At 41.6% G+C, this 17979-nt stretch overlaps 1 protein-coding gene and 1 long non-coding RNA gene across 2 annotated transcripts in view; one reads left to right on the top strand and one right to left on the bottom strand.

Moving 5' to 3' along the window:
- Positions 1-8183: 8183 nt before the first annotated feature.
- The window catches only part of LOC108804689, a 17154-nt gene continuing 7358 nt past the window's right edge, over positions 8184-17979 (top strand). The window contains exons 1-2 of the long non-coding RNA XR_001942374.1: positions 8184-8194; positions 9363-9367. This is a non-coding gene — a long non-coding RNA (uncharacterized LOC108804689). The remainder of the gene's footprint in view (positions 8195-9362; positions 9368-17979) is intronic.
- Positions 11346-12262, bottom strand: LOC108804688 (transmembrane epididymal protein 1A-like). The gene has a single exon (XM_018576530.1). The coding sequence runs from the start codon at positions 12199-12201 to the stop codon at positions 11347-11349; it is 855 nt and encodes a 284-aa protein (XP_018432032.1). The 5' UTR covers positions 12202-12262; the 3' UTR covers position 11346.

Below are 17979 nucleotides of genomic sequence, written 5' to 3'. Positions count from 1 at the left end.
TGAATTTGTGAAAACAAATGATTGCTGGAGCTCATTTAAACTTTTGTCTCCTTAACCTTATTCCACCATAGAAAAGTAACAGTGTAACCATTTTTACTGGTTTAATGGCATTGCTGTGAAAATGTATATGTATGTTCTTTAGACAGATAAAAATCAAATGATCTGCTTAATTTATCCACTTTTTGCCATATGTAAAAGCACAGGTGAGGATAGAAATACAGGATCTTACATTGTTTCTTTAAACCTCTGGGCTTGTCATGCTGATCTCAGCTCTGCTACCTGGAACTAGCATGCAGCCAGTGATTTCTCAACTCCCATTCTGCATACTTATTCCAGACCAGGTCAGTGAAATGAGAATGACAGCCCTTTAAAAAAAGTTTGTGTCAAAACTGAACTCCAGGTAGAGTTATAAAATACCAATAAATGCAGTAATATATTTATTCAAAACCATACATTTTGCAAGGCTATAGTCCGGTCATGCTGACTGGTGACATTTTTGACTGACTGGTGAGACACCGCCAAATTTTTCAAGCCCTGATTATACATATACTGTATATTTATAATACTTCAAATTTAGTTTATAAACCAATTCTTCAAGACACAAACGAAGACGGTGTATTCCTTATGATGGCAATGTGAAGAATGACTTTTCCTTTTTTTTTTTAAACAAAACAAAATCGGCTACAGATTTATTACAGGTATTTATATAGCGCTGATAATATACGCAGCACTCTACATAGTGCACATTCAGATCAGTCCCTACCCTCAAGTAGCTTACAATGTAAGGTCCCTATCTCATATGCATACAGGGCCAATTTAGACAGGTGCTTAATAACGTAAATGGCAGCATAAATGTTGAAGAAAGCAATTTGTTATATATTATGATTCATGTTTTGCCCTTTCTTCTAAAACTGAGGACCTTCTTTATTTGGCAGTTTTTTCTTTTTTATTAGCATTCTTCAAGGCTTGGCTGTCTGGTCTGGTGACCATATGGATACAAATGTTCTCTACAGACTGCATTGTGACTGAAAGTTGTACCTTGGTCCACCGAGCAACGTAAACATGGGATAACTGTATTTATAATTCAGATGTGGGACCCCTCCATGTTATGGCTTATAGTAGTCAGATGGGAAATGCTCACATTGACAAGCAATGGCCTTAAAGCGTAGTAAGATATCATTCCTTCCCTTAGGGCCCATTGACACCACATCCAGATTACCTCCAGACCAGACTGTTTCCGGACCAAAAATGCATCCCAATGTATCCCTATGCTATTTCTGGCCTCTCTTCTCACCAGCACAGTCTGTTCCAGACCAGAAAAATACTGCTTGTCCTATTTTGTCTGGTCTGGAATGCACTGGAACGCACCTGTAAGACCATTTTGAGCTAATGGTTTTTTTAAAATTCCAATCGCCTAAAAATCGATGCAAAAATGCAATGCACTATGTTCCAGATCTGGTCCGCAATATGGTGTGAACCCAGCCTTAAGGCTCCTTGCAGGCAGGTTTTTTTTTTTTCACTGCATCAGGCTTAGACATGGTATAAAACTGTATCAGATGCATCTTCATTGTGTCTAGCCTAATCCTCTGGTCTGCTGTCACATGATCATGTCAGCAGATCATTCTACATGCAGTATTTTAGGAGTAAATTCTTAAACCACATGAGAAATATGCTGCTTTATTTTAGTGGCATGATCTATGTCGTGTTACACACGCTGAAGATTTATCTAATGTGGCAGCACTGCAACCATGATCACAACTATGATTGTCAGACACGGTACTGAATGTGTACAATCTGATGTTGGCTTTTGTAAAACAATAGAGGGTTATTCACAAAAGGGTGAAGGGTTTGGAGAAGGCTTTAGGCTGGCCATACACCGGTAGCCTTTCATACGAACGTTCATGCAAAAAATCATCAGAACATTCAATAAATCCATCAGACTTGACTGTCCAAACTTTTGTCTGATTTTAACATTTAATTTTGGAAATGAATGTTTCCCAAATGAAAAAAACAAACTTGTTGTTGGAATTTAATTCGAGAAAAATGTTCCTTAATTTCTTTTTTTTGTCTCTACCGTGTTTCCCCGAAAATAAGACACTGTCTTATATATTTTTTGGCTCAAAAAAAAACCGCTAGGTCTTATTTTCGGGGTAGGTCTTATTTTTTTTTTTTTAAGGTACAACAATCCACACTTATTCATGTACAACAGTCTACATGTATTCATGTACAAAAATATGGTGATCAGGGCAATCAGGGGTTCCGTACCTTTCCAAGAGCAATTTGCTAACCAATAGCTGGCCAGAAATGAGCGACGCGCGCTTCCACTATAGATTCCTCACAGGCGGAGTGCATTTGGTATCACTCTGCCTGTGACAGGAGCCGGCCCTATAGAGGAGGCATCAGCTTATGCGGCTCTGCTCCCTCCGCTGCTTCCTCTAGTGCTGGTTTTGTTGGCACCGCTGATTTTCTCCTGCGGCTCTTCAAGTTCCCCCTTATGCCACCACCGGCCCTGGGAATGGTCACAACTAGGTCTTATTTTCGGGGTAGGTCTTATATTTTAGCTATTCCAAAAAATAGTACTAGGTAATATTTTCGGGCTAGGTCTTATTTTCGCAGAAACAGGATATATACTAATAATCGATCTTCAATTTGACCCCGTTACTAATAGAAAATTGAATAAACATTCACATTTTTTTTTATTAGTCAGTACCAGGTTCGCAGTATTGCAGCTGGGACCGGGCCCTGGAGCTCCACCACTGTCCTAAAAACCATTAGTCTGTATTATTTTAGAAAAACTGTCACATGACACAAAAAGGTATTGGAGTACTTGAGGAACAATATTGGTACTTGTATTCAGTCTGGAAAAAAATGGTATCGGTGCATTCCTATCTTGAACCCTTTGTTAGGACAGATAGTCTTATGCAACTGGCCAGTTCTGCCCACAAAGTACAGGTTTAAATATGGCAAAGACAATTGCCCAGCTCTCTCAAAAACAGGGAGAACTATTTTTTTTTGTCCTTGAAGGTTTCAGCAAATAACATTTTATAAAGGTAAGCCACAATTTATTTTATATAATACTGTGTTTCCCCGAAAGTAAGACCTAGCACTATTTTTAAACCTTCCTGTAATATAAGACCCACCCTGAAAATAAGACCTAGTTTGGGGGTGGGGGCGGCCCAGAGAGCAACCAGAGTCATGGCGGGGACTAAACACAGCTCCCGCATGCCGCCCGTGTCACGAAATAAGCAGACACCCGTCTGCCTTTGCTTAGAGAGCTGCCGCCGGGCAGAAAATTACCTTTCCCAGAAGGCAGCGGCGCGGCAAGCAACGTATGATCAGTGGGGTGGGGTCGGGGTGAGGTGACTAAGCCTCAGTCACTGAGGGAACTTCTGACTGGAGGTCCATGCAGTCCAACCTGGCGACGAGAGAGGTGGCTCCCTGGCGGGGATCCCACAAAACTGGACGGCATCCAGGACAGCTGCAGCCTGCAGGTGTTGAGACTGTGACAGTACCGAGTGTTTTTTTGGGGGGAGAAAAAAATATGACTGTCCTTATTTTTGGGGAAACCCAGGGTGTGTGTGTGTGTGTGTATGTGTGTGTATGTGTGTGTATGTGTTGTGTGTGTGTGTATGTGTGTGTATGTGTGTGTATGTGTGTGTATGTGTGTGTATGTGTGTGTATGTGTGTGTATGTGTGTGTATGTGTGTGTGTGTGTGTGTGTATATATATATATCAGTGGGAACATGTAACAAATATAAAGTAGGTGTTATCACGACTTGGTTTGCAGTAGAAATACACTTTAAGCTGAATGAATGCACTCACCTTGCTCACTGCATTGGACATCATTAGACATGCAATCATGAGTTTGCAGATATAGCACCCTCATACAAGTCACACTTGTCTGCACAAACCCGGCTTGACCTTATGTAAATGTTGTACTAACCAGTTATGCAAATACATTTTTTTTTTTTAACCTTTTTATGTGTTTCTCTGTAATGTTCAAAGAGGGCAAAAACAAAAGCTTTCCTGGATTAAGGCAGGAACTTTAAATTGTGGGAATTACATTTTGTAATGATCACATCCATGTAGTAGACTTTGCTAATTGCGGGATAAATATTTTGGGTTGCACTAATTCATTAAAATTGAAAGTTACTTGCAATTTTTGCTACTTTTTATTCCTAATGATAACCAAAAAAGTAAAACTACATGACTTCAGACTGGCTACCAAATGAAAGTTCTATCCAAAAAAAAAAAGGGTGAAGGTGGCGAAACATCTCTGAAATCAACAAAAATGCTGTGATCTAGATATGGGATGGCCTTGGATTACATTAGGAAAAACAACTCTACTATGTATTCTTATTACAATGCTGATGTTATGGAAGGAGAGTATATGCTGAGACTTTACAACTCCTTTTAATATACAGAATGATCCAACAGGTGGAGCTGGTTTGAGGGGAGCAGGAGTGTCAAAATTCATTTATTCTTGCTTTTTATCGCTATAAAAAAAAGCTTTAAAGCAACTCTACCTTTTAAAAAGATTTGTGAGGAAGGATGTTTTAGGGCACAGTCACACAATATCCAGTGCAGTTTGAGCCTGGGACGCACTGGATCGCATCGATTAAGCCGGGCATCGTTCTGGGGCGGGAGGGGTTGTCTGTGCCATTCATGTCAATGGCACCGTGGATGTGCCCCCCCCCACAGTGTGATTGGCCACTCTAGAAGGTACAGGTACATGAGGTACAGGAATGTCCTCAGTTCCGGTGCAATGCGATTGGAAAAAATGCTGCATGAACTATTTTTTCCGATCATCGCAAAAAATAATGCATGCATTGCTGTACCACATGTACTGGTGCGGGCGATCACACTGTGGGCGGTAGGAGTGTCTGCGGTGCCATTGACATGATCAGCACCAACACGCTCCCCGGCTTGATCTATGTGATCCGCTGCGTTCTGGGCTCGAACCGCACTGGAATGCAATGGCTATGGTGTGACTGGGCCCTTAGGGCTTGTTCACACCATGTTCATGGAGCTGGATTTTCCTACACTCCACCTTACGTGTATGGTGTGAACAGGGTACATGGAAAACAATTGTTTTCTATATGCTCTGCTCACACCATACATGTGCTTGAGTCTAGAAATACATAGCTCAGTGGACATGGCATTAAATAAGCCCGAAAACATCCTTCCTCTTAAAGAAGACTACTTACCTCTCTGATGGGCTGTCTTCAGGAGCTATGACCTCTGGTAGAATCCGGCACTTCCAGAGTGGGCAGATGCCTGCATCTCCTGCTATGCACTCTGGTCCCACCCGCTGGTGCTACATCATTACAAGACACAGTAGTGTTGTAGGTGCTGGTAGAGAGTGACGCCACTAAGAACCAGTACATTACAGGAAGTTAGACATGCAGACGAGGAGTGCCCGCCTCTTCTGGGTCTGGTACTGTGCAGGCAGTTGGCTTGTAACCCTATACGTACCGTACACTTTTTGTCTTCACCCTGTTACAATGCTGAAACGCAAATCTGATGCAAGTGCTGCTAATACAGTAAAGAAAAGAAAAAGAAGATAAAGTAGAGACCAGAGAGCGGTGAAACTCCCTCTATTGGCAGAGCATTTGGTTACAGTTGGTCAAAAATCGCAATTTTAAAAGATAAGGTAAAATAATGGCGCGTGTGGAAGGTTATACCCTAATGAATTTCTTATGACAACCCAAAATGTTCATAATCTAATTGTCACGGACTGAAAGTGAGGTGAAATCTTCTGTACATGGACACAGACTGCAAAACAAGTGTTACAGGTGGTTAACCCTTCCCTATGCTATCCAAAACTAAAACAATTTACCTATGTATGAATGCATACAAATTCAACTTAAGAACAAACCTACAGATCCTATCTTGTTTGTAACCCGGGGACTGTGTGTATTACATACAGTAAAACAATTTGTTTACCGGATAGAAGGACTAAAATGTGTCTAAAGGTTAGCAGGAAAACAGGTTGTAATGCTTTTAGAGCTCATGTACACCCGGAATCAACTTCCATAAAGTTCTAGCAGTAAAGGTAACACAAACATACTACACTGAACACAAAGCAATAAAATCAGCAGTGTGTGATGACAAAGTCTATCAAATATATAAACTGTCAAGACCTGACAAAAAGCCATTGGTCCTGGAACATATTTGAATTGAGTTTTCCTCATGAAAAATCTTTGACTGTCCTGTTCAGCTCTTTGAAAAACTAATTCTTCAAACACTCAGAAAACTGCATCTTCTTTATTATCTGCAAGCCCATGGGATAGTCAAATGACAGATAATAGCCTTATATCCAGAGACCTCTGAGATTCTGATATCCCGTCTATTTTAATAGTGTTTTGAACAGTGGGATGGAGTCTCATTTTGAAAGCATAATTAAAGGAGAACTATGGGGTTAAGGCTTTTCCCCAGAGTTCTCCTTAGGGAAACGGGAGGACACAAACTAGCATCCTCCCGTTACCCTAAGCTCAGTATACTGCGAGCTGTATACTGAGATGCCGCAGTATACCGCGAGCAGCTGCTCGCGGTATATTGAGATGCTGAAGCGGATCCCGACAATTGTGTCGGGATCCGCCCAGCTGCGTGAGTGACAGCTGGCTCTGCCTATCTAGAGGCAGAGCCAGCTGTACCCGCCTCCTCCCCCGTCCGTTCCGCCAGTCAGCGCTGGCGGAGCGGGGAGGGGGGAATCCAGCCCTTCCCCTGTCACGGCAGAGAGGCGAGCGAACCTGGTATGTGTTCGCTCACCTCTCGATCTACTGAGCCGACCTGTGACAGTCTCATTGTCACAGGTCGGCTAGAACTATGAGGTGAGTGAAAAGCACTCACCTCATAGTTCTCCTTTTAAAGATCCTTGTGCTGTGGCATTGAGAAGTCTTCCCAATACACTTGAATGGGGACATGTTCAGCATGAGCGGACTGAAATTAATCGAGAAGTCTGGTATGTAGACCACTATTGCAGCAACAACAACAGAACCTACGTTAATACATGTTGGATTCATATCTCTCTGTTATCCAACTTTTTATATTGTCATTGATTTTTGAACACCATATCAATTATTTACATTTGCATGCTCGTGATTGTCTCCTATTTTTATGAAACAAATGAGCTCATACATTTCTGATTTGTTTTTGCAATATTGGTCAACACTATTTTGTTACACTGATGCATCATTTACAGGACCAGATATGTTATTTCGATCAGGATAATGAAATGAAATTAAAGGAGAACTATGGGGTCAGGGCTTTTCCCCATAGCTCTCCTTAGGGTAACGGGAGGACACAAACTAGCGTCCTCCCGTCACCCTAGGCTCAGTATACTGAGACGCCGCAGCTTAATCGGATCCCGACAATTGTGCCGGGATCCGCCCAGCTGCATGACTGACAGCTGGCTCTGCCTATTTAGAGGCAGAGCCAGCTGTACCCTCCCCCATCCGTTCCGCCAGTCAGCGCTGGCGGAGCGGGGAGGGGGGAATCCAGCCACTCCCCTGTCACGGCAGAGAGCCGTGACAGGATCGAGAGGTGAGCGAACGCCGGTATGTGTTCGCTCACCTCCCGATCTACTGAGCCGACCTGTGACAGTCTCATTGTCACAGGTCGGCTAGAACTATAAGGTTAGTGAAGAGCACTCACCTCATAGTTCTCCTTTAAAGCAGACTTCTAGTAACTTTTCAAGTCTGTATAAAAAAAATTCCAGACAAGTCACAATATACAGCAACAGTATCATTTTATTTTTTTAAATAAAAAGCTCTACCTGTCATGTCAAGTGACTTTGCCTAGACTGAGCTACGTAATAAAGAGATCACAGTACATCCCTTGTTTAATGCCTTTGTCTTTCTCTCTTCACAGGAGACTGGCACCATCTTTGTGCAGTTATCATGCAGGGTCCGCATTTACCTCCTGACATAATCATGTAAATCCTGATTAGCTGCAGCTTTTTTTAAACCGTTTACAATTGCTATATATTGTGACATGTTAGGCACAGTCAGACCTGTGTTCATAGACTGCTGCATTTTTTTATGCACATCTTATCTTTTTTCTTTATATGTCCTATAAAACAAAAATTAATTAACAACAAAATAAGCTAACAGTATGAATATTGGTTTGTTTATAAACGCATGTACTTCCATTCCTATCATTTTAATAAATATATATATACATGTACGTACAAGTGTATAAATAACGGAAAATTGTATCATACTTATCCTGTAATTTTCCTTTCCTGGTGCTTATTATGGCAGCATATTAATGATATGCTGCCATGATAGGCACTGGGAAAATGGAAAGTTATATCATACTTGCCTGTAATTTTCCTTTCCTGATGCTTATCATGGCAAAATATCATTAGTATGCTGCCATGTAGGCACCATGAAATGTATAGATATACAGTAAATTCCCCGTTATCTGGCTCCTTGGGGATTGGAAGATTCCAGATAAATCTAGTTCTACTATTAAAATGTGTTTAACTAATGCTATACCACATCCTATACCAGTGGTGGCGAACCTTGGCACTCCAGCTGTTCCAAAACTACAAATCCCAACATGCACCTGCCTCTGGGAGTTATGTCTGTGGCTGTCAGAGCCTTGCAATGCCTCATGAGACTTGTAGTTCCAAAACAGCTGGAGTGCCAAGGTTCGCCACCACTGTCCTATACCATACCATACCATAATAGTATATTGTAATCTAAATCATTAGCAATACATTGCAGTCCTGGGAGTGACCACTAGGTGGCTCTTGTTCATAGGATAACACAGCACTTTCACAAACGATCGATCAGACACCCATTTCCAGGATCATTCCGACACTCATTCTTAGGATAATCCAGCATTTTGCAGCCCATTCCTGTACCTTTTCTATCCTCCCGCTGTCCCTCTCCTAGGAAGGTGGCAGAATAGTGAGTACACAGGGGTTTTTTTTTTTTTGCCGGTTAAATGGGAGTTTCGGTTAGCTAAATACCAGATAACAGAGTTTACCGCAGATATACTGTATATTACTATACTCAGATTTAATAAAGAGTCCTATGGTTTAATCAACTGCCCAGTATTAAAACTTTCTAGAGCAGTATTGTAACCTAAAAGGGCATCACTCAGCTGTAGATCCTCAAATCATCTCTGAATTGGTTCTGACACTGTCCTTCCTTCTGGAGGGGGGCTACTTTTGTTCCCCATGGTCCCTGTGTGTGTGTTGTAAAGTAGCCACCACTCTTGCTGCGGCAATAGACTACAGTCTCAATAAAAATGAGAAAACTAAATGTAAGATTGTAGCCAATCATGGGAGCCAGCTTGGGGCGGTAAATTCCCTCCAAAAATATTTCTTCTCAATAACTGTCAGCTTGTAGTGTTGGTTTTGCCCTTTGGCTTATTCTAGCAGGTTCTTTAGATTTCCCGGGATCCACAACTGGTAATTAAACTATAAGCACGCCACATCCAGCTGAAATACGTGAGGAATCTTGGATGTGCTTCTCTTTCCAGCCCTACCGGATATAAAATAACAGGACACAACAACTATTCTGTTCACATTACAAGGTAGAAAGGTACTTTTATTGTTCATCATGTATTGCGGCATATAAAAAAAAATTGCATTTCAGAAGCATTCATTTCGATTTCTTATAAGTGGCACATGTTATTTGCTGTCAAGATGAATATACAGTTTACAGCAGAACATCTTGGTAGAAAATCAATTACTTTTCACAACAGCATACTATTAGATTTAAAGAATGGGAGCTTTTTCAGCTCTATGTTTCTTCCAAACAAACACCCAAGTAGGAAGGTTTAAATTCCTATTACTTATTCACACAGCCCATTCACACCTCTGCACTTGTAACTGCACCTAACATGCATGGAACATTCATCTATGTGTTTTTAAAAATGATCTTTGTTGCATTTTGCATTCAAATCCATGCATTATGTGTGAGTTTTAATGCACAGAGCTGCACACAAGACCCCCCGCTTTCTTTCCATAAAACATGTAATGAAAAAAATTTACACAACAGATGAAAGCATTAGATAACAAGCAGTATGTGAATGGGCCCTCTTCAGAGAACACCTTTTAAAAGTACAGTCTGAAGCCCAGCAACTTTAGGATATCACCCTCCCTTCGAGTGGCAATTAGCAGTGCAGCAGCAAGACAGTGTGTGCTGGTACATGATACTATAGTGTGCACATGGAATACCTTATTTTATATCAAGAAGAATATAAAGACTCTGTCATAGAACTAACAATAGTTGGACTTCATTTTCTTATGCAATAGTGAAAAACATCCTGGTCACCTATATACTGTACATTAGCTCTTTCTAGATCAGTGGTAGGCAACCTTGGCGCTCCAATCGTCATGAAACTACAAATCCCATGCCTCTGGGAGTCGAGTCTGTTGCTGTCACAGTCTTGCAATGACTTATGTGAATTGTAGTTCCTCAACAGCTGGAGTGCTGAGGCTGCCTACCCCTGGTCTAGATGGACCAACACTTTTAGCGTCCATTGACTAGGAATTAGTGATGTTTCTGAAGTTGGAGATGTTTTGTTCCTCAAGCCTCAGTGTGATTATTAAGCCCAAAAGAAGAAGAATTGCTATACAGGGTTAGATCACCAAGTACTGATCTGAATTATGGATAGATGCTGGTATATTCAATCCCTCAATGCATTTTGGAGGCCCCAGTGGTGAGAACTGTCCACTGCAGTTCCAGTTTCTGCTTACCAACTGTAATGTCTTACTCCAGCAACAGAAGTCTCCATCCTTCTGCTGCAGGCTCTAAAATACAACATTAGAGAGGAGAAGAGTGAGTCCCCTAATGATAGAAAAATGGAGCTGAGAAACCCAGAGACACCAAGAGCAAGCTAATAAGAGATTTAAGACAGTGACATCTATCCAGAACTAAAAATCTGAAAAGAAATGAGGTATAAATAAATGTTTTACTTGCCTGTTCATGCTGCATTTCTGGTATTTTATAACTGTGTCATTATAAAACTGTTCACACCCACTGTTCTGGATTCAATGCATTGAAATATGGATGTATGTTATCTGCAAAATGACAACCCTAAGCAGTCACCTCATGTTCAGAGCAACCCCAATCAAATATTTTCTCCTCAATCTCCACCCTCACCAACTCCTATCGTGGTCTATTACCAGTCATGAATCAAGGCTCAAATGTGTTGTTAGTAATATAAAGTTTTTGGAGATGTGTGTGTACTACTGACCTGTACAAACTGTCTTCTTTGTTGTGACTGACAACTAAACTGTGGGCCATTGTAACAGGAAATGTATTTCTGAACAAACATTAGTGCGTGTCTACTAGTGTGATAAAATTAGGATTTCAATCACAAACGTTAGAGTTCTTCATCGTCATCTTCAGTAAGTTTTGCCAACTCTGCTTTATCCCCAGCCAGTTGATAGTCATCTCTTCCTGGTCTGCTACCCCAACGTTTGTGCAGAATACTTGCTAGCCAGAAGAGAAGGGACACTAGCCCTGCATTCAAGATTAGGTGCCAGCAGTAGAACGTGGTGAGAAACATGAGGTTAGCAGGGTCTGATGAGTCCCAAAAATGTCCTGTTGGAGGCCGGTACAAGATAAAGGCAGCATGAAACAACCAAGTTCCTTGTATATTCACTAACCATGCCTTGGTAAACCAGAGCTTACGATGGTTTGGATGCCAGATCTCAAAAATCATTATGGCACAATTTATGCCACAAGTGATCAGTAGCAGTTGATGGACTTGCACTTCCACTGCTTCTTTGCCATGACCATGGAACTTTAGTAAGAGGGTCGTGATGAAGAAAGCAGCAGTGACTCCTACATGCTCAAGCAGTGGATTACGCTTCTGTAGACAGGATTGACTTATTATGTCCAGGATCCCACTTAGAAAGAAAGTTCCATACATGGTGGCATGCTGCCACTCACTGGGGTGCTGAAAGTGATATTCAGGGTCATCTGAGCGAAAGAACCGTAGCTTCTGTACTCCTGGAGGAAAGAAGAACTCCGCTAAAACAGCCATAAAAGAATAAACTAGCTTCATCACTGCCTCTGCGGGCAAAGTCTTCCAAAACTTTTGTTTAGTTTTGGTGCGGGGGGCATACTGAACCTTGCATCCATTCAGGACCATCCAGGAGTAACGAATAGCATACAGTAAACCAAAAGACAGGAATGCCAGCCCAGGAGAAATATGTCCAATAAAAGTGCCCATGGTGAGAATGGGTCACCAAGGTTGATTCAGAAGAAAGAGAAGAGGCTGTAATGCAAAGTTTTTAGCCTCTGCTTTATCCAATGGATAAGTCTGCTGTTAACTCTCGGTTACACAAGTGTACTCTCTGCTCTGTGCAGCAGAATGAGTTTTAGTCTTCTAGTCAGATGTCACTTGAGTTTGAAGTATTTACTAGATTAAAGGTATTCTGAGTTTATTAGTAGGATGTTCAGCAGGTTTCCTTGGTTGACAGGTCAAATGAGTTGATAAATGTCAATCAGATGTCCATAGAAGGGGAAAGAATTCACGCCTTGTCACTCCAAGATACACAGCATCCGGTCTCCCTGGCATACAGCAGTCTTGTATATTTTCACTTGTGTCACTGTATTCCTTTACTTGTCTTCAAGTTGCTCTGTAAATTCTTTTGGATGGAATGAATTTCCAGCTAACCAATATAGAGCCATCTGCTGGGTTACTATACAAGCCAGTGTTTCAAGTAGGACAGAGAAGAAGAGAACTCACGCTGTTCATACCGTGCTGAGCAGTATCCTATAGATGGTGATGTAAATGTCACTCACACAAAGCAGAGAGAAACATCTCCGATTGACAGGAGCCTGCAAAGCAACTCAGATATAAATACCTGTGACTTATGAACACACCCCACAAGGTGGTACAAGCTCTCTTGCACCAGCATAACTTCTGAAGGGTGTGTGATGTAGAAAGAATAATGCTAAGTGCTGGTGATGTAAAAAGAGGATGGAAAGGAATTCAAGAATGGGAAGGGTGCAGAGCAAGGTGGGGAGGTAAAGAATAGTGCCGGTGATGTTAAAAGTGAAAGAAGATGGAAAGGAATTCAAGAATGGGTAGGCTGCAGAGCAAGGTGGGGAATTAAAACAAACGTTTTAGCAAATAGGATAAACTAACACAGCCAGACAGCAGAATGGCTGTCACTTTGGAATCTTACACCTTCCTTTGTACAGATGTATTTGAACAGGTATTTCTATATATAAAATATGTAAATTTCAAGTTCATTTTTAGGCAAAACTTGTTTTTTTTTTGGGGGGGGGGGGATTATGTGTTGGATCCTCTATCAGGCTGTTATTGCTGTGTCCCCCACTGGGGAGATTTACCTTCTCTATCTATCCTGGGGACAATTGTCACTGGAACTAGTGGTGTATTTTGGTTTTGTGCTGCCCTAGGCAAGACTAAACTTGGGCACTCCCCAATCAAAATTTGCCTCACCCCTTCCTGTTTAAGACATTTTGCATAACCGGTCAGTGCCTGTTTACAGCGTGCACGATGTATGCAGCTTCTGAGAGGTTGCGCTATTAGCAATGCAAAATACCACCAGCTATAGAGGACTAGAAATCCCGCCAATACATTATACAGCAATGCAGAATAATATGATGCTACATACTTTGTGTTGCTCTGGGGTGGCGGTCTGATGTCTCCAGGGTCTCAGGTGGGCTATGCATGAATAGATGAATGGACACCGGCACTCCAAAGGCAAATCAAGTAATCTATTTATTGACGTACATGCATAGCAAAATACACTCAGTGCAACATTTCGGGGTCACACAGGATCCCCTTCATCAGGCAGAAACAAGTGATACAGATACAAGTAAAACACCTCAATATATACACACCAATAAGTGATAACAGACCTATCCCAATACATAGTTACATAGTATTTGGGGTTGAATAAAGACATACGTCCATCAAGTCCAACCCATATAGGTCCACGCATCATCTCATTCTTAGGGATACTGGTATCCCTGGATATTACGGTCCCTCAAGAAATTGTCCAAACGTTTCTTGAACAAATCTACACTCTTGGCTGAAATCACTGCCGATGGCAGTGAGTTCCAGACCTTAACCGCTCTTACTGTAATACAATAATACCTGCTGTACCTTGTGATGTCATAATGACGTCATAATCCTGCCGTAATTTGAATAAACGCAATACAGTATGCCGTTAGACAGTGTTGGGGGAGTGGTCTGCTGCTGTACAGAGTGCCCAGCCAGTCTCTAGTCACGCCCTAATCTGTGTGTCAACATGTGGGGGAGCCGCACGCGTCGGAATGACGTGGTCTCGGTCACACCCCATAGTATCGTCAGGGGGAAGACAGCACCTTGTTCCCGCATAGGACGCACGCAGCAAAGAGGTGTGGAATCGGCCACATCACAGGTTGACATAGCCACATCGGGACGCTAGTTGACGGGGGCTGGCAGTATCGGACAGCAAGGTGGAGTCACCACCCAGGGAAGAAATGGGCCATGACATTTGCAATATGCATCATATTAAGCAAACTATGCATCAAGTAAAACAAAATAGTAATACATATATATATGAAAGCAATCGGCAAACAGTATTGTTTAGATATTAGTTGCCTATTTATACATCATGTGCAATTTATGAAGCAAGGAATGCATGGAATCATAATGTAGGATATTATAGATACTACCAATAGTGACAAATCGATTGATCCATGTATGACTGGACTGGTATGTATGGTGCAAGATATCAAGTCACTCCCAAAGCTAATGAAAAGACCCGGGATTAATGGGTCTATGAGGTAGGTTATTGCAAGTTAAAAAATATGCAATGAAAAAAAATTAAAATGAAATATGATTGATAATAATGATAATAATAATAATAATAAATGCATGAGCAGCATTAGCAGTGGGCTGGACGCCATCCGTAGCCAGCGGGCTATAAGATGTAAACAATGCAAAACTTGGCAGATAGAGGAAGTTAAATGTCAATATGCAAAATTACATATAGATGTACAAGAAACGCAAGATACCAAGATGGATGCATGGGCAGTGTGAAGCAAAAGAGAGAGATGAAACATAAAATGAAATCAAAGCAAGATCTGTAAATAAGAGTGATAACGCATGTGTCGCAATGTGACATATGGTAGCCAGAATAAACATAGTACATGTTATAGAAAATAGGTTAGGTATTTATGTTTCTCACTATGAAGGTCTATGTAATGCCGCTGTAAATGTATGTGGGTGCCAACCAAGGTGGACAGACCATGAGGGTAAAAACCATATGTGCTGGCCCGCTATCTGGTGGCCCTTAGGTAGTCTAATAAAAAATAAAATGCGCAGCATGACCAAAAACAATCTAACCATAACATTAACCTAGTGCCCAACAATCAATGATGCATAGCTGAAGTAATAGGATCTGGTGGGCTATGCAGGCTCTCTGGTGAGCTATGCAGGCTCTCAGGTGAGCTGTGCTGTGCAGGGTCTCAAGATGCAGTGTGAGGTCTTAGGTGGGCTGTGCGGGGTCTCAGGTTGGCTGTGCGGGGTCTCAGGTGGGCTGTGCAGGGTTCTCAGGTGGGTTGTGTGGGGTCTGAGGTGGCTGTGCAGCATCTCAAGAGGGCTGTGCGGGGTCTCAGGAGGCTGTGTGGACTCTCAGGAGGGCTGTGCGGGCTCTTAGCTGGGCTGTGTGGGGTCTCAGGAGGCTGTGCGGGCTCTAAGGTGGGCTGTGCAGGGTCTTAAAATGGGTCTTGTGGGCGGTGAGGGTGGCGGGGTTCCACAGGATGGAGGAGATGTGCGGCCGGCACTTTAAGCAGCACTGTGAGAACCCCAGAAGGCTGCCGTGTGGTCCCCAAAAAGAGCAGGAGCTTACGACAGCCGCTTGTGTTTAAAAATTTAAAGTGCCGGTTTCATCGCATTTTCATGAGTGCGAGTACTTGTGAAAATGCCCAGTATCGGCACTGATACAGGTAATGGCAGGTGAGGCGTTTTTTGCCACCCCCATTGAAAGTGCCGCCCAAGGCAAATGCCTTGTTTGCCTTGCGGCAGATATGCCCCTGACTGGAACAGTTATAGGAAGTAAAACATTTACTGTTGTCAGTGCTGTAGAAGGTGAGGAGAAATCTTTCAAAAGGGATGCCTGACAACTGTCTAAGGGGAATTTTTTCTCTCTTCTTGTTTCTGTGACAGAAATGAGGGCAATTGGACACAAATAGCAAAATAAAAAGGATTATTTTTAAAACCAATACCTAAAAACGTTTTAGCAATCACATATCCAGATACCATTGGTAGTAAATGACAGCACATTTGTTCATATTTGTCCATTTTCTCTTTTTTTTTTGTGTTGGACTTGGCTGATCCCTGCTTTGTTCTTTCCAGATTATATAATTTCAGACCATGTTCTATTTTCTAATATAGAAGAATAAAGGAGTCACAAATGCATCCACTGATGTATAGGCCCCCCCTAATGGAGCTTGAATCAGAAAACCATTTGTCAGTGGATGACAAGACACTTTGGATTGATATCTCTCCTTACCAGTGAACATAGTGAGCTCTCAGAGTTGGATGGATTATCCTAAATTGATAGGAAAGTTACTATGAGTTTAGTAGTCTCACAGAGGTGAGAGGTTGCACAGACAGTAATGCCGAAGATGGAAAAGGATGAGAGTTTGTAGAAACAAAGTCACAAACAACCCACCTATAATTTGATCCCCTTAAGGGGTAAAGTGACTCTTATAGAAAATAAGTATGTTACTAGGTATTGTGACCATAGCTACAGCAGGTCTCTATGTTCATCTCTGTGTATTGTAGAAAGGAGTACATATTTGCACACGCTGTGGATATATCCAAGCAGCTTTGAAAAGTCTGTGTGTCTAGAATATTCATAACGCATAGCTGTCATATACATAGCTTTCTGTAATTTGTATCCCACAGACTGGCTATTTGGATTGTTTAGCTAAGAACAAACAAAATTGAGAAAGAAGTTGAATATCCTGCGATTCCAATCCTCACCAGGATTTTTTTTTTCTTACTGTAAGCAGTTTGTGTGGAAGGGATCTGTTGGGGGGAAAAAATCCCAAAATATAAATAGTTTTTAGCCTTTAAATAACTTGTAGGAGGAAAATTCTAGCTTACACTACCAGAAAAATAAAATTGCACACTACAATGTAGCATGCATGTTGATAGGTAAACAGAGCCACAGACAGGCAAAAGAACAAAATATAGATACAGTATCTACCGGTCTTTCATCAGCATTGCCTATTGTTCATCTTGGCCGAAAATGCACTACTTTGGAAATAGATACTTTATTATATCTATTATACTTTCAAATTACCTAAAGTGTCCTGTGAACAATACGGAAGTATCCAGATACACTTACCATACTTTATCATCACAATCTTCCTGCATTCAATAACACTGGTGTCCTTGAAAGATATGAATATTTTGCTTCCACATATACAGTATTAGCAAACGTAATTTTATTATTACGTGCTCAGTAAACTACCCCTTCCATTGTGCGATTTCCAGGTTAAATGTAATTCGTTTGGATTGCTGCCATTTGTTGCTTGAAAGATGCCATTACTAATTTTATAAAACTATTCAGATACAGACAGGAACTCTTACTGAATCCTGAGGGAAAAAAAAAGATGACGTTACACATCCACTTATTTTAAAGGACATAAACTCTGCAAGCTGTGGCCAAACAAGGCAAGAAGAGGGCAAGGGACACATTGCCAGTATTGCCTCTTGTCTCCCTGCAGCTGATCTTTTTCTTTGTTTGTAGCTGCTGTTGAGACCTCAGATTTTGCACCTTTGTGAAACAAAGTCATTTAGAACCGATCAATAACTTTTGTTAATGTGACATGGAAATATTAGCATGGGACTGCATGCATATGGCGCCTCAGAGGTAAATACATATGGTCTGAGGTTTTATTGTCAAAGTCCAACCCCAGCCAAAACTTGGATAAGCAGCGCAGGAGCTGTTATTAGAGTGTAATTTGGGGGCACCCC

The sequence above is a fragment of the Nanorana parkeri genome, unplaced genomic scaffold, assembly GCF_000935625.1.
Source record: "Nanorana parkeri isolate BGI_ZX_2015 unplaced genomic scaffold, ASM93562v1 scaffold69, whole genome shotgun sequence".
Taxonomy (NCBI): Eukaryota; Metazoa; Chordata; class Amphibia; order Anura; family Dicroglossidae; genus Nanorana; species Nanorana parkeri.
Note: the sequence above shows the minus strand (reverse complement) of the source record. Positions and strands in the feature narration are given on the sequence as shown.

Bases quoted from the DNA above. Each gene is read 5' to 3' on its own strand.
- LOC108804688 (XM_018576530.1), bottom strand. From the start codon at position 12,201: ATGGGCACTTTTATTGGACATATTTCTCCTGGGCTGGCATTCCTGTCT.